General features: G+C 27.9%; 4 protein-coding genes across 9 annotated transcripts; 2 read left to right on the top strand and 2 right to left on the bottom strand.

Moving 5' to 3' along the window:
* Positions 1 to 1,236: 1,236 nt before the first annotated feature.
* On the bottom strand, positions 1,237 to 15,171 carry LOC114120918 (GATOR complex protein WDR24). 6 transcript variants are annotated; one of them, XR_007605431.1, is made up of 14 exons: positions 14,381 to 14,909; positions 14,161 to 14,280; positions 13,548 to 13,770; positions 13,269 to 13,482; positions 12,960 to 13,208; positions 12,737 to 12,894; positions 12,462 to 12,669; positions 12,008 to 12,398; positions 11,658 to 11,938; positions 11,278 to 11,577; positions 9,347 to 9,390; positions 7,963 to 9,262; positions 6,800 to 6,875; positions 1,237 to 2,613 (listed from the first exon to the last, which is right to left on the bottom strand). XR_007605431.1 is itself a non-coding variant. In XM_050205057.1 (11 exons), the coding sequence occupies exons 1-10, from the start codon at positions 14,535 to 14,537 to the stop codon at positions 11,290 to 11,292; spliced, it is 2,289 nt and encodes a 762-aa protein (XP_050061014.1). In that variant the 5' UTR covers positions 14,538 to 14,909; the 3' UTR covers positions 1,237 to 2,613; positions 11,278 to 11,289. The 6 variants fall into 6 exon arrangements, 3 of the variants coding, with proteins under 3 accessions (XP_050061014.1, XP_050061013.1, XP_050061015.1); XR_007605432.1 differs by having other exon boundaries at positions 8,990 to 9,262; XR_007605433.1 differs by lacking the exon at positions 6,800 to 6,875.
* Positions 8,809 to 10,807, top strand: LOC114120916 (ras-related protein Ral-a). Its single transcript, XM_027983013.2, has 4 exons — positions 8,809 to 8,937; positions 9,014 to 9,222; positions 10,313 to 10,487; positions 10,556 to 10,807. Exons 1-4 carry the CDS (start codon positions 8,833 to 8,835, stop codon positions 10,670 to 10,672), a joined length of 606 nt encoding a protein of 201 aa, XP_027838814.1. The 5' UTR covers positions 8,809 to 8,832; the 3' UTR covers positions 10,673 to 10,807.
* Positions 14,923 to 24,105, top strand: LOC114120874 (ras-related protein M-Ras-like). Its single transcript, XM_050205065.1, has 5 exons — positions 14,923 to 15,308; positions 17,404 to 17,652; positions 22,340 to 22,493; positions 22,568 to 22,730; positions 23,556 to 24,105. Exons 2-5 carry the CDS (start codon positions 17,568 to 17,570, stop codon positions 23,634 to 23,636), a joined length of 483 nt encoding a protein of 160 aa, XP_050061022.1. The 5' UTR covers positions 14,923 to 15,308; positions 17,404 to 17,567; the 3' UTR covers positions 23,637 to 24,105.
* LOC114120919 (INO80 complex subunit E) lies at positions 24,006 to 26,758 on the bottom strand. Its single transcript, XM_027983017.2, has 5 exons — positions 26,606 to 26,758; positions 26,407 to 26,526; positions 26,149 to 26,330; positions 24,715 to 24,847; positions 24,006 to 24,348 (listed from the first exon to the last, which is right to left on the bottom strand). Exons 1-5 carry the CDS (start codon positions 26,606 to 26,608, stop codon positions 24,118 to 24,120), a joined length of 669 nt encoding a protein of 222 aa, XP_027838818.2. The 5' UTR covers positions 26,609 to 26,758; the 3' UTR covers positions 24,006 to 24,117.
* Positions 26,759 to 26,837: the final 79 nt, after the last annotated feature.

The following is a 26,837-nucleotide window of genomic DNA, read 5'->3' as shown; positions in this document are numbered from 1 at the left end:
TATAAATGGTATAGTTTTATAATCGTTGTTTGGGCCAAACTTTTCATTGAAACGGTGCTTCCAAACTGAAAAGCGCAATCATGGAAATCGTGAAGGAATAACTTGAAAATACTTGACATCAGTACTCGTACCTATGAAAGTGCTAACATAAAAATAAAATTAATCGATGGTCAAATGTCGTACACTATTACCTATACAGTTAAAATAGTTACATAATGTTTAAGTTTGAAGCACATATTATAATGTAAGTATTTAGTATACTAAAACTAAATAGTAGTTTATCTGAGTTTTAAATTAAATTACTATTTTACTTGAACTCTGATACATCTAAAATTTTATTCAGTCGTTATTGATACGTCAATACGTGCACTAATTTTGATTTACTCTAACTATTTTGAACTTCCTTTTATATCGTTGTATTTACCCGGAATCGCGGAAAAAATGACCACGGAAAAAAAACCCACGGAAAAAAAACCCCCCAAAAAAAACCTACGGAAAAAAAACCCAAACTAAAAAACACACGCCGGAAAAAAAGCCCAAAAAAATATGTTATACATAATATATTTACATTTATTTATAAATACATATTTTAAATAATATTTACAGTAGTAAAATATAATACTTTATTAAATTATACATACATACATACATACTTTTTAGCAATTCAAATTCAAATTATTAATTAACCCTTAATCAATGTTGATTTTGCTTAAATGAGTTTAACTTTTTTTTTATAGACTACTATCGAAAATTATTTTTTTAAATTATTATATTATTTAATTATTATGACTATGCGATCTCTCGTATTATAATTATTAGTTATTATTATGTTACCACAAACGAAAATATTTTGTATTTTTAATATTTTGTTCCTATGTTCTATTAAATAATTATATGATAAAATTATTTATATGATTGTAAATCCATTGTATAATTAACAATCAACTACAGTTTATAAAATATTTCATAATATAAGATTACAATGATAGCACTTTTTTTCCATGGGCTTTTTTTCCGGTGTGTGTTTTTTAATTTGGGTTTTTTTTCCGTGGGTTTTATTTTTTGGGCTTTTTTTCCGTGGGTTTTTTTTCCGTGGTCATTTTTTCCGCCTCCCATTTACCCGATACACTGAAAAATCAAAAATGAACACACGCCATCTGTGTAGTGAAATAACTTAAAGTTCATACCTACTTATAAATTAAATAGGTACCACTAAATTAAAATTGCTGATTGACAATCGATTGTATATTATAATATATTAATATGTAATATGTATTGTATAAAAATATTTTACAAATGCAATATAACCATAAATCTTATATCAAAAATGTTTTAAACAATGTTTTGTACGATATAAAAGGCATCTTAATTTAAAATCTTACTTTTTATTTAAAAGTTTTGTGTAACAAGTTTACAATTAAAAATGTCTGATTAATGTTTTAGAGAGAGACAACTTATGCCGGTTTTAACTTGACTTATATGTATATTTCCGTAAAAAAATTCACTAAATAACGGTATTGAACATTATAAGCGGATAATTGGTCACATTCGTGAAGAGGAGCTTAACATGTTTCTCATCCAAGTAAACACATTTTTTTAGACGCTTTAACCGTCTGGTGTGGCTTGATTACTTTTTTAGGGGGAGGATGCTTAAGACCCCAAATCCCTCCAATATCCGCTTATGTTGAATATTCAAATCGTTTTTGTACAATATATACTGTATAATTATCAAAAATATATGAAATATGGCATTACACTTAGAATTTATTATTGAAAAACGAGTAATATTTAATAATCTAATAAACATGCTATTATATAAATTAAAAAAATAAACAAATGCTATAAAATAAAAGTTAATTAGATTCAACTACTGTACATTCCCAACAATTATCTTCTATGCTACTCTTTAAGCACGCTTAAACCCCTTTAGCTCTTCTTTGGTATGAATGTTAACAAAACATTTTACTTCGATTTAGACCAGTGGTCTCCAACCTCTTCTATTCTACGCCCCTCTTTGTAGATTTTCAAAAATCTCGCACTCCCTCTATAAATTGAAAAAAATGTATCACCTTTTTTGGTGTACATTACAAATAAACTATAAAATATTCGGAATGACAACTTCTTTATTGATGATAATAATTATGAAATATATATAATAGTAAATAATAAAATGTAACAATCAATTAAGGTAAAATATTATAGTAATAAATTAGTATAAAATATTAATAATAGTAATAATTAAATAAAAACTGTATTTTGTAATAACTGCTTGCTCCTCCCCAACAATGTGTATATACGCCCCCCAATTTGGAAATCAGTGATTTAGACCCATTAGTCCATAATACCGATCTCCATCCTGTCGTTTCATTCTAACTGTTTCATGATCGCTAGGTAATTGATTTAAACCATCTCGAATGTCACGTTCAGCTGTAGCAATGCATCTAGACATGCACCCTTTTGTACATAGCATTTTGCATTCTTCAGGAGTCGATTGATTTGTATCAATGCAATTAAGGACGCATTGGAAATTACAATCAGTATATTCTTCGGGGCATAATCCATAGTGAAATATTTTGGTTTTCTGAATAGCGGATACACTTACAATTGCGATCACTAAAAATAAAGTATAAACCGGTAAATTTAAAGAAACCATTTTTTAAACTTTTATTATTTTAGTCAGTAACAGACAAAAATGAATAAATTTTAATTAAGAAAAATTACACTAGTGTTTAACACTAACTAAGGTAAATATATTATAATATAATACCTATATGTAATATAACACACACGACGTATTTATGACCGTCACAACAAGCGGACACGGAGCGACTATAATTAATATATTATATAGTCTAAAATACTTAATCTCGACTAGCTATAGTCTGGTCCGATGTCCGATACACAATATATTCTATTTGTATATGAGTGTAAATGTGTAATGTTTAAGTTATTAAACAAATATTAATCATAGAAACTTGAAAATCTCACTATATTATTACTATTTAAATTATAATTTTCTATGCATAATAGCACATTAATAACATTTTTAAAATATACAATATCTTATAATCTCTTATATTAAATGAATCTGATTATTTGGAGAATAATAAATTATATCATTGTTGTTGTTACCAATAACATTATTTTTGAATTTCCTTTTGAAACCAAATAACATGTATAAATTATACTAGTGTTTACTAGTGATACAGACTTAATAGCAAATATTTTATAGAATTGTGGAATACCTTGGTACTTAAATATTTATAAATACAGATTTCAAAGAATAAATGATGTAATATTTTATAATTGCATTTTTGTACCACATATAATATAATATAACACACGAGGTATTTACATAATTTTAAACTATAACAATACTATAACGCACAGAACGACTATAACGTCTGAAGTACCTAATCTCGACTCTAGTCCGGATCGATGTCCGACGGACAATGTATTTTATTTGTATAATATAGAATTTATACAATAGACCATTAAGTACAGGTACGCGTGTAGCGAACTTTATAATTATAAATGTATACTTCAAATAAATTTTCAAAATATCAAAGGGGGCATTTCTCCATAAAATTTTTTGAAGAGGGCAGTCGCCCCTGTCAAGTTTACGCCTATGGTACTAACAGTATTTTTTAGGCATAATTTTTTTATATAATCTATACGTGTTATCTCACTCGACACTCGATGAAAATTTGGGAATGATGTTCTTAATGTTCTTATACCTTATATAATAACCTGTTAAAAAAAAAAAATAGTTGTATTAACACGACTGAGCTTCAGTATAACTTTTTTCTACGAGAACCGTTTGCTAAATGTATGTCCATGACTGCCATGACATTCTCATAAAGAACATAAAAATAATTCGATTAAAATTGAATCGATAGCTATCGAGTTTACTTTATACAAAAAATTCGCTTACAGCTATATATATTGGTAAGTATAGATAACAATATTGAAACAGGCACAGTTAGGTATATAAGTATATTAGTATATTGTATTTATGAATATATTTAGTATATTCATACGGACAATTTTACCGTTACGCTTGCACTCTCTTTATGTATAGACGTAAAGTACACATAATGTATTGTTATAACGGTTTGGCCTACTTCCGAAAACCGAATAATTATTTTAATTATACCACTGTATTTAATATTACCTAATACAACAGTTACAATATTATATAGACAGTACATTAGAACATAATATAAATGATATTATATGCTGCACAGTTTAGAAAAAAATACAAATAATGATATGCTTACAATACTATATTTATTTTATAGTATAAATATGATTGAAGTACAGTCACTGTACCTATAACGAGTCATATATCCGTACCTACATCCGGTTCGACTAACTACATTACTATTGGTTAGGTACCGTAGAAAGAACTCATTCTAAAAATTAAATCAAAATATAGAAATATATTCTTTGATAAAATAAATTTTAGGTATAGTGAATAATAATATTTAATAAACAAATCAACATAATTAAATTTCATATACCTAGGTGATGATAATGTGTAGGTATGTATTAATTATTAAATGGGTTATAACATATTAACATGTAATACGAACTTTATTGTAATTATTGCATTCGCACCTATATTTTTTTTCAAAATGTTTTCTCTTTGAATGACTTTTTAAACAAAGTTGTCAATAATGCGATATGTGATTTAAATCTAATATAGTCAGTATTTTATACATTTTTCATTTTTAAAATAAAAATTTGTTGTGGACCAACTATTAAGAGACAAGTAATAACGTTAATATATTTATTATAGTGATATGTCAAAATATCTCTAAACCAAAAAGCTCTCCGCAAAAATATCCCATGTTACATAGATATTAATACATTTATAGAATACAAAAAAATTAACTACCTAAAACATTTAAAAAAAAATAGTAGATTGATATCCAAGACTATTAAAAATAATCGTCGAGCAGTATTTGTTTAACGATTGTCTCTGATCTTTGTCCCTTTCGATCTTAAATCTGGTCTAGTATTAGTATCTATGTAACTTATCCGCGTCCTAATTATTAATAATTATAAATTAACAAACCTGATAAGTCGTCTGTGGTTGTGTAACATCTTGCAAATAATTTTTACTTTTGTACTCAGTGCAGTATCAAATTATTATTTTTTCACTCTTTCGGTATATACCCACTGAATGAATTTCCTTCAAATATTTGTAGCATTTTGTCTTTTTAGTTTTGATAAATTTCAGCATATTTTTGTATAAAATAATTTAATAATTGAAATTAAATGTTCAATGCTTGCACCCACGCGTTGTAGGTAATAATAAAAAATGATACTATAAATACCATTATCAAAATAACGAATAACACACATTTACTTTAGATAAAGTGCAATTATTACTTTTAATGGCAACTTTAATATTAAAAGTTAACATTTTGAGCAATTATTTAAGCGGGATATTTTGTCAAGGAATATTTTTGTTGAGATACCTACTTTGGATTAAGGATATTTCATCATGGATTATGAAGAAAAAAAAATAATAAAAAATAAATTTTTACATACAATGTTGTCGTAAGTAAAAATTTAAATTACAATGACAAGGATTTTTAACTAATCGTTAAATTGTAATTATAAGAAATTAGAATTGTTGATAATTTTCATTATAATGTTAAAAAAAAGCATAACAATCTCACGTTCAACTTCCATAATATTCCCTAATTAAAAAGATTGAATCACGCATTTCAATATTGGCAATAAATTATAACGTGTATAGAGTATAATATTATAGATCATCATAGACCTATCATATATTATACACAATTAAAATAATAATAAGAAAACATACTTATAATAACACTAATTATTATATTAAATAGATATTATTTATTCGTAATTCAATTTTTTTTTTATATATATTGAATTGTTTAAAAAAATATTCAGTTTCAGAATAAAAAAATATGAAATTAAAAAAAAAACATGTTTTCGTTCAAGAAAATTAAACTTAAAAGATTGTATACCTATACACTATACAGTAATATATTATAAAAAATATTGTTTATGATGTGAGTCAAAGTGTGTTTTTATATTGATTTGAAATAATGATGAGCGTAAACATTTAAATCAAATTAAATAGATCGTCATGTCTATATAAGTGCCAATAAACCACATTAAATACTTCATTTAACGTCATCGGGTATAAAAATGTTTTTTTATCATTTGACAAACTACTCAAATTCCTTCCGGCGTACATACATGATGAATGATGATTCACCGGCCGTGTACATTCGAATCGCTAAACAATGGCCGGTTATCTTTTATTGTTGATTTATTCAAATTTTAAAATTGTAAATAATTGTCTACAAAAAGTATTTTAATAAAGACTATATTTTCAAATACTTTATTAAATTAACTATGGCATTTAAGGAATAAGGAGTATTTCAAAATTGGTTTTAAAGTAGGTAGATATAGACATTTTAAAATTTTAGAAAACAAAATTTAAATAAATTTAAAAAATGATACAGTGGGAGATGAGTATGCCTGGTAAATTACCATGTACATGGCACTTGAGAACGCGTACACTGAGGCATATTATATTAAAGTATAATATTACATATAAGTACCTACAAATAATATATTAAATCATAATATACATCATCCATATGTTATCATACGTATTACATCCGCGGCTAGAGTTTATCTCTTCGATTAAGTCAGTCTACTGAGAATGAGTAGTTCAGTGCGCGGTTTGTAATTATGAGTAACGACAATATTGTGCATAAATTATTATTTTTGTTATATTTACGTAAGCGGTTATTTGCACAGGACTGTTGACGCTCCATCACTTTTGAATTGTGTACACGTTCACGACCGTCAGTACTCTGTGATCAGATTTCAGTTTTTATCATATTATTTATTAGGTACGTACAGTACGGTATACATAAAATATAGTCGATGGTTTGTAATATACATATATATTTATAAATAATACCTATAAAGAATGATCAGTATTACTATACATATAGTGTTACTATACTCATATTTCTATATTTATTAATAAGAAACTCATTTATCGTTCGAACTTTTTGCGATTTTCAAGGAAAAAATAATAATTCTATAATTTATTGTAATTTTAGTTATTATTATTTTTAAAATTTTAATTATACGAGCAGTAGTCTAAATTCTCCAACAGAAATCTCATTCTAAACGTAACGTATTTTGGGTTTTTTTTTATTTTAGTTTAAAAAATACGAAAATACCTCAAAACATGTCATCAGACCTAATAAAATTAATTTCATTCTTGCAGTTTGGATATGCATATTTTGATTGAAATGAATAAAATACTAATAAATTGGGCTAATTTTTTTTTAAATGGGTGTGTTCAGATATGGAAGATACCCCACTCTCCCCATAAAATACGCCACTAATAAATATTACAAATAAGAACTATGATGATAAATTATAAATATTATAGGTACAATAAGATAATTAATTATATATAATGTTCATTTAGATATGAATTTGGCATGAACGGAAATTCATAATTTAGATCATAGTTATAAAACATAATTCGTTGGCATGATAAAAAAATAATCTTCTAAAGTATGATACATTGATATAATTACTTACGACAGTGGCTTACTCACGAGGGGGGGGGGGGGGCGTCATATCACTCATATCCCTCCCATGAACTTTTTTAAATGCATTATTTGCTTATGTTTCTCGCTAGTTTCGCTTTTCTCGAAAAAAAAAAGTAATGCATAATTGGTTTTAATTTTGTAATTATATTAATAATTATCAAAGATATTATAGGTAATATAAGATAAAATATAGATAGGCAGTTGAAAACTACAATAGTTAAAACAATTTTTTAATTCATTAAATTAAATTTTTTAATTTATATATTATAAACATCATTACGTTTACAATAATTATAATAATTATAAATTATAACAAAGGGGTTTTCACCTTTCACAATCATCAATCGCTATCGCCGTGTGCTTGTGCCATGTATACACCGAAATAATATTTTAATCAGTAATCACCAAATAAATAGTAAGTAATAATATATTAATATTAAGCGGAGTTCATGGACAGCTAGATCATTTGTCGTATAGTATACTCGTATATGAAAGTTGAACTTAACCGAACACCGGACATTTTCTGGTAGATCAGGGTTAACAATTAATTATACCATTATTACAACATCCAATCAAAAATCAAAATACGATAATATTATTATACACACGATACGACGAACAGACGAGACGTCATAGCAATGCTGTGAACCTAGATTTAAAACTTAAAAATTATAATTAGACACATACTATCGAACTTTATTAGATATCGAGAAATATTCTCTGAATATGGTCACACTGCTAGTTTTGCACCGTAGCACGACTAACCAACCCCAATCGACGTTGATAAGACACTTGAAATGTAAACAATATTTATCTCTCAAAAATCAATTAACATTATTTCCGTACAAGACTAAAATTAATCACAAACTGTTACTCAAAATAATTATTTTTCCATTAATAAGGTGATTATTGTTTATTAATTATCCATCGAAAATTCGAACACCTCCCCCTCCTCGTAATCATTAACACACGATTTGGCGAAAACGATTGTAGACACCTCCTCTTAATATATTATATTGCTCATATATTTTTTTCCCATAATTGTTTTCGAATGTAATGTGTGAGAAAGCTGTGACCTAAGATGTTTTCACTTGACCTGCCGCCAGAATCGCATTGCATTTAGATACAGTTCAATTTAATACAAGCTGGTTTGTTTTTTTTTTTTCAGCACCAACAGTTCACATTTTTATTACAAGCCATGAAGAAAAACAATGCACAGCAGCCAGCTTTGCATAAAGTTATAATGGTGGGTAGCGGTGGTGTTGGTAAATCCGCTCTTACCCTACAGTTTATGTATGACGAGGTATGTACAAATTAAAATATAAATATAAAACTTAATTTCAAAGTATGATAACCTCAGTTGACACGCCCCATTATAGTTTGTCGAAGATTATGAACCGACGAAAGCTGATTCGTACCGTAAAAAAGTAGTCTTGGATGGTGAAGAAGTCCAAATCGATATACTGGACACAGCCGGCCAGGAAGATTATGCTGCCATCCGTGACAATTATTTTCGCAGTGGTGAAGGATTTTTGTGCGTGTTTTCCATTACAGAAGATGATAGTTTCCAATCAACTATGGAGTTTAGGTATGTAATATATTAGATTGTATATGAGCAGTTTCAATACCTATCATTAACACAAAGTCATGATTAGATTTAGATTATTTACTAACTCTATATTGTATTTTACAATAATTTTTTTTCCACTTACCCAGGTGAATTATATAATTTGATAGATTTGTCAAATCTAAGAAACTAATAATATAAAATTTAATTAAGATTGATTAAATACTTAAAATATATTCATACATTAAGTTTTAAATTACAATACTTGCTCATATGACAATCAAACGTTTTCCAAAAAGTAATTTTGAAAATTAGGTATTGAAAATATAATTAAAAATGTTGAATTTTAAGTAATAATTCTGTATTGGAAGTAAATACTTAGGATAATTTTTTTGAATTATAAAAAAAGCTTTACCTGCAAGTGTTGTCTCCATCTTACATACGTATAATATAGCAATTTTGCTTTCAGTAAAACTGATTTTTTGTTGTTAACTTTAATATAAGAGCAAATTTACTTTTTATTTTAACTTAAAGATAAATTAATTATTTGTTACTTCTTTTTGGTTTTTTAAGATATTTTGACTTTTAAGCAAGTTATAAGTATTTTCATTTTTAGTATTGTACATATTTATTATGTGATTAAAAATTTAAATATTGTATAATTTCGACAAGAGATGATAAATAATGTTTTTACCTTTAAGTTTTATAATAGGTCAATAAACTCTAATATTTAATTTAACAACACAAAATTAGTTCTGCTGACAGAAAATTTGGTATGTTGTACGTTTGTAAAACACACTGTCTGCGAGTGTAGCATCCCATCCTTTTAACTATATCAATTAAGTTATAATTTTAAAACTGTTTTTACAAAAAGTAATTTGATTAATTTAACACATAAAAATGTATTAAATATTTTTACCTTTTTAACCTTTTTAAAGTTATTATTTTACATTTTACTTTATTTTATATCTATTTTGTAAAGAATAATCCTAACCTATATTTAGAAAGAATAATTATGCAAATTACATCCTGTCTTTTTGTTAATAACAACTGTCAAAAGTACTAGTTTATTTCAATGTAGAATAATAAATATTTTTAAATTATTTTTTAGAGAACAAATTCTACGAGTGAAAAATGATGAAAATATACCCTTTTTATTAGTGGGTAATAAAGGAGACTTGACAGATAAACGAAAAGTGTCATTAAACGAAGCTCAGTCTAGGGCGCAAGAATGGGGAGTGCCATATGTCGAGACATCAGCTAAGACGAGAGACAATGTTGATAAGGTAAGTGACATAAAAGATTAAACTAAATGCTTTGTTTGGGAGTTAACAATTATTAACATTATTTATAGGTATTTTTTGACTTGATGCGTGAGATCCGTGCTCGCAAGAAAGAAGACGTGAAAGGAGCAAATGGCAAGGGTAAAGACAAAGGCAGACGAAAGAAGCTGAAATGTAATATAGTGTAAATAGTTTGAACCCTCACCATCTCTGAAAATCTAATTCTTTATTATTTATTATAATTTTTAATAATATGCAATCAATTATTTTGATTTTGATTATAATGTCTTTCTCCTAAATATATATCAAGGATTTTAATTTTATATGATTTTATAGTAAGATGTGTATTATCTTTTTTTTTCTCAGACATAAGATTCTTCTTTCCTAATCTTTAATATATACATATTATATTATATTATATATATTCAATGTGTTCCAAATGTCTAGAAATATTTATTACGGGTTAATTATTAAAGAAATTTCCAAACTTCTCGAACACATTGTATGTGTATGTATGTATTACATATATATTATTGCTTAATACTTAATATAACATTTAAAATCCAATCACATATATTTATTTTATGTATTATTTTTATACAATTTTATTATATCATTTTAAAGTACAGAGTTGTTTTTTTTTATTTACCTATATCTTACAGAACATAATATGTGCAAAATATATATTATTGTAAAATAACAAGTAATAATATATTATATTATAAATTATTCTTAACACTGCCAAATACATTTAAAATATTGAAAAATACAACAGAAAAACTTAAACACTTACATTGTACTGAGATCAATATTCACACATGTGTCCACATCCGGTTGGACAGTACTTATTTTCCATAAACCATTGTTTCATGTGTCCAATGTGGCCACCATGTGCACATCCCCTACACCATGCATACATTCCACGTACAATCCTTTGACATAATGCACACCTAGCACATTCAGAATGTTGACAATTATAGCAGCGTCGATTGTTTCGTGTTAAACCTTTGTAACACCATCCACAAGTCAAATAAACTGAAGTGGAGGTTCGATGCAGTTGCAATATGCTACGAATGCGTGAGAGTTGGATAACCTAATTTTAACAGAAAATAAAACATATATTACTTTTAATTCAGTATAAACCATAATAAATTGAATTTTTTATTTAATTACCGTTGTAGCACATGACCACAATTTGAATTTTTTTAATAATTCAAGATAATTTAACCACCAAGATTCTATTTCACCGTGTAAAAGACGCCAAGAATGTCTAGGATTGGTTAATTCACTTCTGATTTCATCACTTAAAACAATTAATGCGCACACTGCTGTTTGTACATCACCTTCATCAACATGATGACGAAGAGCTTTGACAACAATTTCTGACGGATTCCACATGTCAAATTTAGCAGGAGAAGTTATTCGTAACAGCGGTGCAGAAGTTATGCGATTATCTATAAGATAATTAATGCCAAATTTTTACATCAAACACCAATTTTTAATCACTGTTATATAATTCTAACTTAATTTGTTTGCTAATGGTGCTGAGTTAGGTATATAAGGATCGTTCACAATTGGCTCATGTATGATTTCATGTCTTAAAGTTATTGATTCTACAGGTACTTCCCAATCGTTATCCTCTTCCACAGTTTTGCTATCCATCTGTAAACCTATGAAGTCAAATTGATCGTGTTCAGCATCTAAAGGATCAATTTCAGCATTCCCAAAATAGAAATCTCCCAACTGGTAAGGTCTATCTCCCCTGAGACCATCTTCGTCACTGAGAGAACCAATCTGGTTCTCCCCATCAAAGCTACTATCAATGTTTGAGCTGCTCATAATATCTTCTTTGAGAGCAATAAGAGACACACGGTGATCATATAGTATTCTTAGAACATTCCATAGCAAAAAAACCTATAAAATTAACATTCTTTAAAAGTTATTTAATAATTATTAAAAAAAAAAATATGTATTTACAGTTGTTCTTCCAACACTGGAAGCAACACCAGCATTGTGTTCACAGAGTTCTCCTATTGATCTTCCTATAAGTTTATATTGCATAGCACATGTTTGAATACATTCTGCTTCATCAGATAAACACATCACAATTTTTGGATCACGAAACACATTCATCTCACTTGATGTGTTTAATTCTTCTTCACCACTTGTCGTAGTTGAAGTCTTTCTATAAAAACACATTGTTTACAACCAAAACAAAATAGATTGTTTTTAACTTCAATCTAATATAATACCTAGAACTTTCTTTAGACTTTTGAATTTCTACTTTGTTTAAATTAACTGGACAACAAAATACAAGATCGCCATCTCTATTGATAGCCATACCTTGTTGATTAGCACTTTCTAAAGGCAAGTCAGCTTCACTTATAAAATTTTGATGCAAAGTACTATCCTAATGTTAAAATTTATATTAAAAATAAGTAAATATACTTTCATAAGTGTCAAAAAGTATATTACTCGATTTGTGGATAAAAGTACAAAAGGATCTCCTTTCCAAGCAATACAAGTTGCTACATCTGTGTGTTTAGCAAATGATGCATAAGGAATATAAGGCCTGCGTACGTCCCAAACATTAATGGCAGAGTCTAGAACCAAAGCACTAGAAGCCAAATGATATCTACGATATGGCCGCCATTTAACTCGTCCGACTGGGGCAATAGTGCTAATTGTGTACTCAGCAATAGGTTTATTTGTAACATTCCAAACCTAAAACAATATAGAATTTTATTTATCATGTGTAAATACAGGTTAAGCTAAATGAGTTACTTTGATAGTCTTGTCGCGACTAGCAGTTGCTAGAAATTGAAGCTCCGAATGCCAATCACAAGAAAATACTGGTCCATTATGAGCAGAAAACTTATTTAAACATTTTTCAGCTTTTCTGGTATCCCATATTTGAATACTGCCATTTTCTGAAGCAGCAGCAAATACATAACTGTTGTGAGGACTAAACTGAACATCTCTAATACTTTCTGAATCGCTGTAACACAATGATTTATTTGGTACCATGAAGGTTCAACTTTAATAATCCAACTATAAAATTACCTAGAATAAGTTTTAGGTGCTTCTTTTAGTCTCAAATCAAAACATTTTATTGTACCATCTTGAGAGCCTGACATCAACAGATTGGGTTCAACACAATGAAATGTAACCTTGTTTACAGTTCTTCGGTGGTCATAAAAAATATGGTCTTGTTTGTTCCTTGATGATCTGTTTAAGTTCCACGTAACTACTGCACCACCTGTTGTAGCTGTCGCCAAAACATTGTCTACACACAGAAAATAATTTAGTCAAAATCTAAATAAATAGAATAAAATTGCTACTACATTAATAGTCTATTATAAACAAAACATAATATTACAATTGTTTTTATGCATGCTTCCTATTTATAGCGCTATAGTAAACCAAACTTCAAATTAGTCTCATACATAGGTATAAAATAATGGTAATTAGGTATTCATAATATGATTTTCAACCATTTTTTTTTTTTTTTTTAAAGCATAATTATTTATTTTATACATAGTTTTTGATTTTTTCATGAACCAACACATAACAATTTGTTTATATTTTAAGCTCTCATAGTTTCATAAATTCTGAGGCTTAAAATAATAGTGTTATAAACTTATAAGTAAATTTAAATGGATATTGTCCATCTTACCGTCTGCTGGGTTCCAAGCAACATCCATGCTCGACGAACTCTGGACACTTGATGTTTTGCCACAGCGTAAATTGACACATTCTTTGAAACCTCCCTGTTCGATGAGAAATACCTTAAAAACTGGAGAAAAAAATGAAAATTAATTCGCTGGATACAGCGAAGGGAATAAAGACTTTTGACCAAAATAGACAAATCAAAAGAAAAGAAAAAAGCGACTTACCATTTCTGCCGGCAACTACAACATGTGTGTGCTCTTTGTTGAGCGCCAGCGAATACGCTGGACCATCGTGCAAGATGTGTCCCTTGCCGTTAGAGGCTGCTGTGGCGACGATGGGAACGACAGTGGTGTCGGCAGCGGCGGGGACTACTGCGGTCATCGTACGTCGTTGTCAGGTTCTAGAAAACGCATTTGTTATATCGCGAGGGACGTGTGTGCTATGCTGGACAAAACGATACATAAAAATTTGATCCAACAATAACGCGAAAACGACAAAATAACTATTTCGAGTTTGAAAAATGTATAGCTGCCGAAGGACGTGTTGTCGTTCAGGAACCGCGAAACGTTATCGTAAATTATAATACCGCCTGTAGGAATGACTCAATGACTCTGTTATCTATCTCATACCTCGGTGTGGCGGTGTCCATGGAGATAGTAAGAGTTTTAGGCGTCACGCATGCGCACCTCATGGTTCACGATCTACCGCGTCTTATCAATCGGTCCAGGCACTCGTCTCTGGACGGCGCAATTGATAACGGAGGAAAACACGCACGCGCATATATATATATATATATTATTTTGTTTTATTCGATTTTTGTTTTACGCCTGTCTACCGTACCCGCAATATTATTACTATTATTAATATTATTATTACTATTATATCGCCAAATCCCAGACGACGACACGACGTGAGATCTGTGCATTGTGTAGCGTGCGACGACGTAACAGCCAACACTCCAACATTTTATATCGACGAAATGCGGTCGGACGTCTTCTGAATTCCAAAGGCGCCGAATTGGTTGAAATTGTCGGGCTTCCACTGGCTGCTCTGTGATTTGTGGTCCATCCGCTGTTTGATCGCCGTCGACCCTACCCAGGCCATGGCAATGACGTTCGCCAGTTCGGTCACATAGATCGGATCCGGCTGTCGGTAAGAATAAGTGCATTTAGTAAATAACTTCGAGTACCAGGTTGTTTGAGTGTACACTCTATTTTAACAAACAAGTGGTCCCATTTATGACGAAAATAAGACAATCGTTAAATATCTTAAGTCTGAAATAATTCGTTTTCTTTGACAAAAGTCTGATAACAGTATAACCCTTTGACAATATGAAAAAATATATAAATTATGTACTTTATGGAATCCTTTTTTGACTTATTCACTTAGCTATGTACATAATAGATGATAGTTGATTGAAGTTTATCAAATTAATCAATTTTAGCATTTGTTCAGTTTTATACTAAAGATTTTATATTTTGTTTGTCTTTTTTACTCATTTAATAATTTTTTTTGAAGATACAATAGACAGTAATGTACCTATTTTACTTTTATGTTTCTTCTGTTAAATTAATATATTATCTACAATTATTATCTTAAATATCTTATTAGAGATATTAGGTATGTAAAGACATTTTAAACCTTTAATAGCCGATAGGTAATATAGATAAGAAGTCATACAAATGAAAAGTTTTATCTTAAATGATTAAAACAGAAATATAAAAAATAAAACATTTTAACCAAATTAAATGTAAAAATTAATTTAATATATTTTATTAATATTAGGTTTTTACAGTTCTATAAATTTACTATACATGATATTAAAGCAAAATCATTTTATTTACAATTAAAGATAATACAAAAAAATATAAGACCCTACAGCTATTTCATTTAAAGTAGATGTTGTGGTGATATAAAGTTGAAAAATATTAGATATCAAATTAATTATTCCTAATAATAAAACTACCTACTTCTTGCTTACTTTCTTTGCTTCTTAGAAAAATAAAGGTAGGTAATACTGTTTGAATTATTGATGTAAAGATTTTATTTACATTTTATCTGAGTACAACCAACCGGAAATAAAAAGTGTAAATTTTTTGTATGAATTTTATCCTTATAATTAATTTACTGAACATTTTTTAATTCATTATTGTTAACATAATATTTGTAGCCTATATTATGGAAAATAACTTATATTTTAACAAATTTTACATATTGCAATATAATTATTAATTACTTACATAATATTATAAGATTCACATAAAAAGTGATGATAAGATAATTGTCATTATTGCTGAAAAAAGTAAATAGTTATAAGCATTTTCATAATATAATAAGTAAAAAAAGAGATGATTTTGAATGTCACATAATATTTAAATTAGATATTAATTATATTACCTATTTATATAGTTAACTAGACAACTAGTGATATTTGGCACTTAAGGTATTTACTGCAAATAGAAAATTGATCAATAACAAAGCGATAACAGTTGTAACAAATATTAAAGAATATGTTTTGTAGTGGGCTTATTTAATAATTTTATTAAAATCAAAAACATTATTATATAAGATATACATATGTGTTAAAGTAATTATTTATCAAGTTATTTACTATGAGATAAAATACTTTTAAAATAATTCAATATTACAGTACCATTTAGGCTAAAATACCCAACATTTTAGATTCTAAGAGGAGAGATAAATTTATTAATATTACAATGTTTTTTAAATATACATTTACTGGAATCGATTAAACTAAAATAGTGGATCACATAATAATTCTTCAATTTGCTTGTTTATGCAACTAAAAATTATTATAGTATAGTGTAGATTATCAGTTAATTTTATTTTTGAATATTTAATGTAAATTTGTAAGAATTTTTTTGCTATAATATTTGGTTGATCGGAGAGTGAACTATGGTTAACATAATATGTTGTATACTTATAACAGATTTTGATGGGTAATAAGGTTTTAATAGTTAAATAAATTAATTTTATTAAAATATGTTGTATAAAAATTTATCAAGCGTTAAAAGTTAGTTTACGTTGTGTCAAATTTCCATTTTCTATGTATAGATATAACAGTTAATTATTGCAAACACTATCCTCATTCACCCTTCAAAACAATAAAAATTGACATCGTGTATTATCGTTAATAAATAATAATAATAATCGATTTTTGTTTCACCTCACGAGTCCCGTTAATGATTATTACTTGTATTAATATTTCTTCTTATTATTATTTCAGACAAGCTGTCGTCGAGGTTCGCGTACACCACCCAACAAGAGTTGACCCGTCATCGACGCGCCATAACCCAGGCCCCCAACCATCCATTGCCTACCTACAAGCTGGTGGTGGTCGGTGACGGTGGTGTGGGTAAAAGCGCGATCACCATTCAATTTTTTCAGAAAATGTTTGTAGCTGATTACGATCCGACCATCGAGGACAGTTATATTCAACACACGTGCGTCGACGATGAATTTTGCGTACTTGATGGTAAATAATTATGAATATAAATTATAATAATAATTAGTTATCATAATGCATCATAGCCCATAGATACTACGTTGTGGTGTTATGTATCGTAATTAATCATAAAATCGGATATTATATTTTTATAGTTGTTAGAAGTAATATAGTAGGTTGTAGTTTTTTCTACCTATTGTACGAAGTACATTCTGGGGTGTAATAAGGGGGGGGGGGGTAAATCCACTACAGATTTAATATTTTGTAGTATTCATTGTAACAGGTTTATTTTTCGGAAATGATAAAGTTTTTAGTTTTTTATTAAAAAACTTAATCCTCTCACCTAAAGCTGTAAATTTTCAATAATCCTGAAATTTTTTAAAAAAAAATTTTTTCATATTGATTTTGTCATTATTTTTTTTTTTTTTGAAAATTACAGATAACAGGCTATTTGTTAGTTATACATTTATACACCAAAAACTGAGGTACCGACTTAATGTTCTGTTAAAAAAAAAAAAAAAATTAAAAAGTGAAAAATTTCAATAAAAAAAAAAATTGTCAAGCTTACATTTCTAATCCCATCCCTAAGAAAAATTCCTAATTACGTGATTAATTATAATATTATACTAAATTACTATACCGGAAATTAAACTTATTTATTAGAAAGGTGCCTACGTGGTACATAAACCTTTCAATTTGAGAGAAGGAGCTCAAGACTTGCTGAAAATAATTTCTCACTGAAAGATGATATTTTATTTTTTTTGCTCATTTTTACAAGGTTTATTTAAAATAATTTTGAATGAGGTGGATTAATTAAACAAATTAAAGATACTTTAATTACCTTCCTAATATATATTTTATAAATTACCCAGTATATTATTTTATAACACTACGATTTTACCTATTGTTTTCGTATTTTTCCAACGGAACAGTCTATAAGTAAGCACTATTTTCTAGGGGTTAATAAACTATACGTATCGAATATAGATATTTAAGACGTTATTATTAATATAGTTGGTTTTATAACTTTGTACTGTTAGTATACTTCAGTGATAATAGGTGATTATTTCTGTTTTAACTCTATTTCCGGTCTATAATAACACCAAATGTGTTTTCGTTGTTAATTTACACAATAAACTGTAGTATTTCTGAACTATGAAGTTAATACCTTACATCATGTTGTATGTTTATTTTTTAACGATGTATTACAATAAATTAATGTATATCTGCGTAAATCACTCACAATAGCCGAGGGTATCTTATAATATATTTTTGTTATTAGTTGTTCATAATACATTACATACTTAGATAACAAGTGGCAACCAAATCGTTAAGTTATAGGTATCATATAGATTCCAGAAGCATGTAAATTGTATTGTAAAATGTAAAAATAAAGTAAAAGAACACTAGGTATGTTAATTTAGTCGAAATAGTGAAAAAATCACAAATTAACAATTTGGATGTATACAATACTATACACAGTACATATAGTATTTCTCCTAAAATAACAAAACGTTAGTATATTTTAAATATAATATAGAACTGTAAGATTAATATCTAAAATATATGGTTAGAAAATGTATGTAAAAAAATTGACGGGAGTCGATCACATATAATTGTAAAACCATTTTGGCTTATTTACTTATTTACCTATTAGGTATACTCTAGTTTTTATTTTGAAAAAATAATAAACAGGTATTCAATAATACTTATACTTGATATACTATAGTTAGTATAGTTCGCTACTATTTTTTTAAAAAATTCCGGAGACGATCACGCATTACTGCAATTAATAAATTTAAAGGTCGTGATGAAATGTATATGTAGGTTAGGTGCCCTGCAGCTGCATCAAGTATATAATACATATTGTACCTTATTATAAGTGCCTAAATATAATCCATTTCTGAAATATATTAGATTACTACAATACATTTATATGTATACTATAATATATATTATAGGTATATATATAGTATTATAGTATACTATTTTATAGTTATAATCATGAGTATAAGTAAAATAGAAACATAAGGTTGCACTTATATGTTGTGTGTTAAAATTATTATCATTATTAATATATAATAATTAACAATATCTTTACATTATATATATAATCAACGCTTTAAGTTTAGTTAAACCCGTGGGGAGATAGTAACCAATTATAACGGCGCCCTTTACCCCATTGTAATTTCTTTTCACAATACGACGTCGCATAGCATGGGGATATAGCTAAATTGGGACATTAACCTGGTATATTTCAGCCACGGTAAGTATAATCCAATTTAGAATGGTGAAATAACGCTCTATGTATTATATAAAGTGTGTTAAACACATTTGTAAACTAGTTGTTGTATACATATGTACCTACTGTATTACGCAATGTTAATCGACTTCGAAAACTGCAGTATCTGGACGCATACTTATACATACAAATCGTGTTTATTAATATTTTGTGAATAGTGATTAGGTGTAAGTACATCATTGTACATGCGCAAATCGTTTTGAATATTTAAAAATATTAGAAATAATAGACACATAATAAGAGCGGAGTGGAGAACTCTTTAACAGTTTTCGTTCGTTTTGCATTTTTATACTTCCAACTTTTTCATATGTTTAAGGGAAAATTATTACTTATAATTTTATAAATTACTATCGTAATATTATAAACTGCTATGGGAGTATCGGAGTAGGGTTGAGAAAGTTCTGATTGTGGAACATTTCGATACAGCGTTTTTATTTCATTTAAAGTATCGATACGATACGTCATAGGCATTGCAGATCCTACAGAGTTATAATTTGTAATAGGTACAATGTAACGTGATTGATAAAAATTACAATGTAATATTTTGTCCTTAAAATAATTTTGGTAACAACGTGTGTGCGCGTAGTGTACTGTGTACATAATATATCTACTGAAAATAACACATTATGATACATTATAGGACATTCGTGATTTGTCGCTGTGTGAATATTATAAGTATAGTATTATTTATGATTTAGAAAATAATATTAATGTCAATAACTATTACTCACTCATGATATAGCTGCATCAGCTGCTCCGACAAAAATCGTTGCAATACGGTTATATAACGTGCGACCGAGAAACGTGAATGAAACTAAATTTAAAAAATGGAAAAAAAATGCAAGCCAGATCCTCCGATAGTGTGAAACGCTCTGCTCGCTACCAAAACAAAACAGAACCACGCGCACGCACACACTTTTATATTGTTTAAATCCCATTATGCCCAGTGCATCATATATATATATATGTATATATCTCCACGTAATATTATTATTATATTACCCCTTCTATATGTATATGTATGTATGTGTTGTCGCGTCGCGTTTATTGTATCCACGGTTTCCGCGCTCCTATACAGCACGCACGTCACCAAAACGTATTAGTAATTATTATAGGTACATCGTGTACACATGATGTATAATAATATTCGAACATAATATTATGAGTTATGACCGACTTAAACACAAGTCGTCGCCGCTGTATAGGGCCCCGTGCATTAAAATAATACTTGGTGTGCGCGCGCCAACTGTATATATATATATATATATGTATATAGGTAGTTGTTTGGTATATATAATATGCTACTTGTATATATTATAGATGTGTACCTATACCTGTTATTATTATTATGGTTTTCATCACGTGTGTCGTGCGGAGGACACGTTAATGACTATATATAGGTATAATATGTAATTTACTATACTTTATCATTATTATATACCCACTATTGTAACAATTATATAGTACTTATAATTTTGTACTATATGATCGGTCAATTTACATGATATACTGCAGTGTCTTATTATCGAAAATGTATAAAGACTCTCACTCAATGACTAAATTTGTTTATGGTAAACGTCCAAAGTTCGTAAAAATCACGAAATGTTGTAAACAATAAAAAAAAATTATTTAAAATACAAGGTTATGCTTAATATAATAAGTTTTTGTTACTGCACCGGTTTAAAATTTTATTGAATTTACATTTATTGGGCATAATTATTTTTTTATAGGACCTATTCATATTAGAAATTAAAATGTCCACTAAATTCGACAATTAAACGAAATATTACGATATTTTAATTGTTTTATTGTAAAATTCAAGAAATATTAATCGCAGAGACTTGTAATCTTTACATTTATTACTTATATTTTACAGCCATGCATGTATTATAATTTATAATGTATAGTCGTTTAATTGTTTCCTGTGTAGAAATAGGATATTTTTGTATACCTAGCATAATACCTACATCGGCTTAAGAATAACAACAATTGAAAACTCATAATTTTAAAAGTTCATAAAAATCGGTTGATCACCATCACCAACCGGTTTATCACCCTACATATAACCTTAATGTGTTGTTGAAAACTTATAAGCAAAAGCACTGTTAGTTACCCAGGATTTCAGAGAAAAATAATATATGAAATTAAAATTATGAGATACTGTTAAAAACCTTATATCATAATATAGTGTCACGTTGTCACTTCGATCTAGGTACTTAAAAAAAAAAATTATATGTTTTTTTTTTAAAAACTATGTTATGTATTATATATAAGGTCTAACTTATACAATTTAAAATAAAATCACAACAATTTTAGAGCAACTTGCTAGATCCACCGTTTATAATCGCGTCTCGTTTTTCGGTTAATCATCATTATAATATATTTCATCGATGTTTGTATTTATTTTGTCCACAGTGTTGGACACGGCCGGCCAAGAGGAGTTCAGTGCGATGCGAGAGCAGTATATGAGAAAAGGAGACGGTTTCATGATTGTCTATTCGGTCACTGACCCGAACAGTTTCAAAAACGTTCCTAATTTTTTCACTCAAATACTTCGGGTCAAAGACAGGTGAGTGTATTTATAACAGAGACAAATAGCCATCGGTAAGTAGTAAAAAATAAAAATATTTTTCCTCTTGTCAGAGATGAATATCCAATACTGCTGGTGGCCAACAAGGTGGACTTGGTGCACTTACGTAAGATCAGTGAGAGCGAAGGTCGCGCAATGGCCAACCGATTGAATTTACCGTACATGGAGACCAGCGCCAAAGATCCGCCACAAAACATCGACGGCGCTTTCCACGAGGTTTACTTCACTGTGTTATTATTATTCTTCGTATCATAAAAATAAATCATTTAAAATGCTAGGTTTTATCAATAGAAATTAGAAATAGGAAAATGTTTAAAATCACTATGTATGTCATTAGTAAGATCTAACCTCGAATCTGGTTTAGGTACTTATTTGATCTTGTAATTATTCAAAATATATGTGATAATGTTCAACACAAGTTTTGAAAACAATTGCTTATGTATCTAACATACATATCAATAAAGATACCATTAATGTTTTTGATAACTTCTTGAGCCTAGAGTCACCAAGTATAAGACGTAAATTAGCAGATATCGTGTTAGTTTTATAATGTTTTGAACTTCATCGACTATTGTGAATTGTTATCTAAAACTAGTTTCCACATACCAAAACATAAGAAACATAGATCTATTTATAATTCTTAATTATAATACTAAAAGTAAAAATAATACATATTTTACAAGAGCTTTTGTTTTGGCCAATAAGATTTCTGTCAAGTTAGATTTTTTTCACAAAATATTAAGATTTGATGCTTGAAAATTAATAAAATTATTATATTAATATTAATTGTGATATTATATACTATGAAAAGGGCTTTTACCTGTGAAGAGTATAAAAAAATTACTTTGATAATTTATGATGATAAACAAATTGAAAATTAGTAAATTTTTATATTCTAAAATATAGTTTTGAAAATGTAAACATTTTACAAGTTGTTGTCTAGTCAAAAACATATTTTGCTTAAAAAGTTTTCCTCCTTTGTTTAAAATTGACTAAACACCAAGCAACTAAATTTCAAAATAGTTTTTTTCTTCCCTACAGGTAGTGCGCATCATACGGAACCATCCTAAAGAATTATCTGAAGATCGTCGCCGTAGACGTCCTAAATGCTTAATCATGTAAACCACAATGTCTTGTCAACATCATATTGTGAAAGTGCCTGAAGAAATGATAACAAACGTCAAATTTAGCATAAGTGAAAATAAAAAGTAATCCTTATCTATAATTATGTTAAATAATTTAAGTCAATAATTTAAGATTATAATATTATTTGTGTACAAAACTGCACAAATAAGATTGTAACACCAAGTAAAGTCTGAACACTATTTTGAAACCATTTCACAGATTTACAAAATATACATAACAATGCTTATGTATTAAATTAAATTTTTTGGTATAGGTTTAAGTAATGTCAGATACATTTATACAGAGAGTATAAATAATTAAACATGCAATTTTATAATGGTCAATAGACTGAAAATAATACAAAAATTTTTCAAATGCTTTACATTTATTTTATACAACCTATATGTTGTTACAACTCTAATGTACAATATTTAACATTAAAATATAAGTTCACAAAAAAATGAAATTGTTGGGTAATTTATTTTCCTATACTGTCCACATTGATCATATCCTCAGCAATGTTGTTAGGAGATGTTTCCATGTCATATATGCTGTTTGATTCACTTTTACCCGAAAAAGTATCGTTAAACATGTCCGTTGATAAACTGTGTTGACTGAAATTATTTCCTGGTTTTGACTCGGTCAATGTTTTGCTACTTTCAGTAGCAGACAATACATTGTTAGAATGAGATTCATTTGATTGAAGTGTCTGTTAAAAAAAATTTCATTTTATACTATTCACAATTTTTATACATTACAATTTTCACAAAATAAAAAGATTTGAATTATTAAATTTGATGAAATGTATAAAGAAATTATTTAAATTCAATATATAAATGATATAAATATGTTGTACTTATACTACATTTTATGCTTATTGTAAAATGTTGATTGGCATCAATTTTCAATTAATAAATAAATAGGTACAGTTAACAGTTAAGTTAGTGTAACAGCTTAACAAGATAGTAACAGTGTTTTGAAAATATGGTATGACAAAAGGTTAATTGCATCAAGTTCAAATATGTTACCATATTTCTGAACAGCACATTTTAAGTTATTTATATTAAAAACATACCATTGGTGCCAACTTTGAAACTTTTGGAGTAGAAGGTTTTCGTTTTTTTGCTGGAGTTGGAGTAGTTCTTTGGGGACTAATAGACTGTTTACTTATTCCACTTGAAGAGTTGTTTGCCGGTGCTTCTTTTCGCCTACAAAACATGTAAACATTAGTGATATTGTTTTAATTTTATAATATATTAATCTACTGAAAATGTATTTTACCTAAATTTAAATAAAACAACTTAATATAAATATTTACTTATTTAAGAGAATGCCTACCTATATGTGTTGTCTCTATCTTACTAATGTATACCATACCAAAATATATGTTCAGCAGTTTCAATTTTGTGAGTTTAGCTTAAATATTGGAGTGAAATAACCAATTATTAAACTTAATGGTAAAAACTTTATTATCTATGTGCTGTCGGCGGTTTCTTTTACAGTATTTTAAATAATTAGTAGGTTATGAGTATGTAAAATATTAATACTTAAAAATACTCTACATTTACTTGAAAATTTAAATATTGTAATTTGTAATAAATCGATGTTATTGAATTTTTTTTTTTTTTTTTTTAATTTAATTAAGAATTTTAATATTCCATTTTTAAGGTATATTTATGAGTTATGACAATATGGCTTAGATAATAAAATATTGTTAACTTTTACTATAGCAAACTTAATTTGCCTAAAACTAACTCTTAATTCTGAGTTGATGATAGTGTTGATTAAATCATGTAAGTAGTTTTCACAAAAGATCGAATAATAAATGGTGCCTAAACTCTAAGAAACTCAACTCTTGGGATCTTAACTACACACCTGGGAGTTTCTTCTCATAAGATAGTTAGCTATAAGTTTGCCTACTATACAAAAATTGTATTGGTTGTTAAACTCCCTCATCCATAAAAATTAATTATGTATTAAATGTATGATAGATAAGTTATAAGTTGATTATTTGTCTTTTCTACATTTATATTTTCTAAATGCTAAACACATTCAAAATCAAAAAAATATTTAAATATGCATACAATATTCCTAAAGTTAAAAAAAAAAATTTAGGCTATAACATAGATAATGGTATAGGGACATAGGGTACTCATTTATGAATTTTATAATAATTAACTTAAAATGTTGATCACTAAATTACAATTTAAGCTTAATGAAAATCAATTAGCCAAATATTTTAAATATTGATAGAAATACTGATGATTTAGATTATTATAAGATATATTCTTTTGTTTTATGAATATACCTAATAAATCTTCGTGTAATCTATTTTGTTAAGAGTATAAAATTATAGGTAATAAAAGTATTCTGTTTAATTATAGTCTGTCCATAACTATAAGAAAGATTATTAACATGAGGTCATACATTGAAATGTATATCATAATATTTGTGTTTAAAAATCAAACATTCTTTTGTAGTCTACTTTACAGAAACATGGATTAGTTACTTCTTAGGTTCTGGCTTGATAGAATCGCCTTCGTCTGATGACTCAGTTAGTTCATCATCACTACTGCTGAGATCTACCATTTCATACTGTATTAGCCTATCTAATAGAGCATTTTTGTCTCGTGATGCTTTTAGTAGTTTTCGTTGGGTGTTTTTCAAGGTTTGTTGAAAGATTTCGTTTTCCTGGAAAATAACACACAAAATACATAAAATAAATAAATTTGTTAACGATAACGACGTGATATTTAAAGGTACTCACATAGACCAAAAGTCTCAATTTTCTTTTCATTTCTTTATATTGTTCCTTGTGATTAGACTCGGCCAAACTAGCTTCATCAAACGTTTCTTCGTTGGCCACCATCTTTGGGCTCCCCGAACACTATGCAACAACAAGAAAAATAATATTAATACGATGGTTAATATAAATATTAAATATAAAAAAAAGTATTCAATTTTACCATTTTAAATTTTGAAAACAATAATAATAAACAAATAGTTATCTATGTGTACTGAGTGGTGTTATCAACCGATAACAAGTAACATTATTGATTGTTAAAAAATCTATTCTGTGGACTCTGATTGCAACCATTATATAGAGTATAGACAAATAAAACGATTGGTAGCTGTAAGCAGTGTGCCAGTGTAGTCAGTGTAACATGCTTTGCCTGTTGAGTTTTTGTTATCAACAGA

This window comes from Aphis gossypii, chromosome 3, assembly GCF_020184175.1.
Source record: "Aphis gossypii isolate Hap1 chromosome 3, ASM2018417v2, whole genome shotgun sequence".
Taxonomy (NCBI): domain Eukaryota; kingdom Metazoa; phylum Arthropoda; class Insecta; order Hemiptera; family Aphididae; genus Aphis; species Aphis gossypii.
This window is presented reverse-complemented; position numbering and strand designations above follow the sequence as displayed.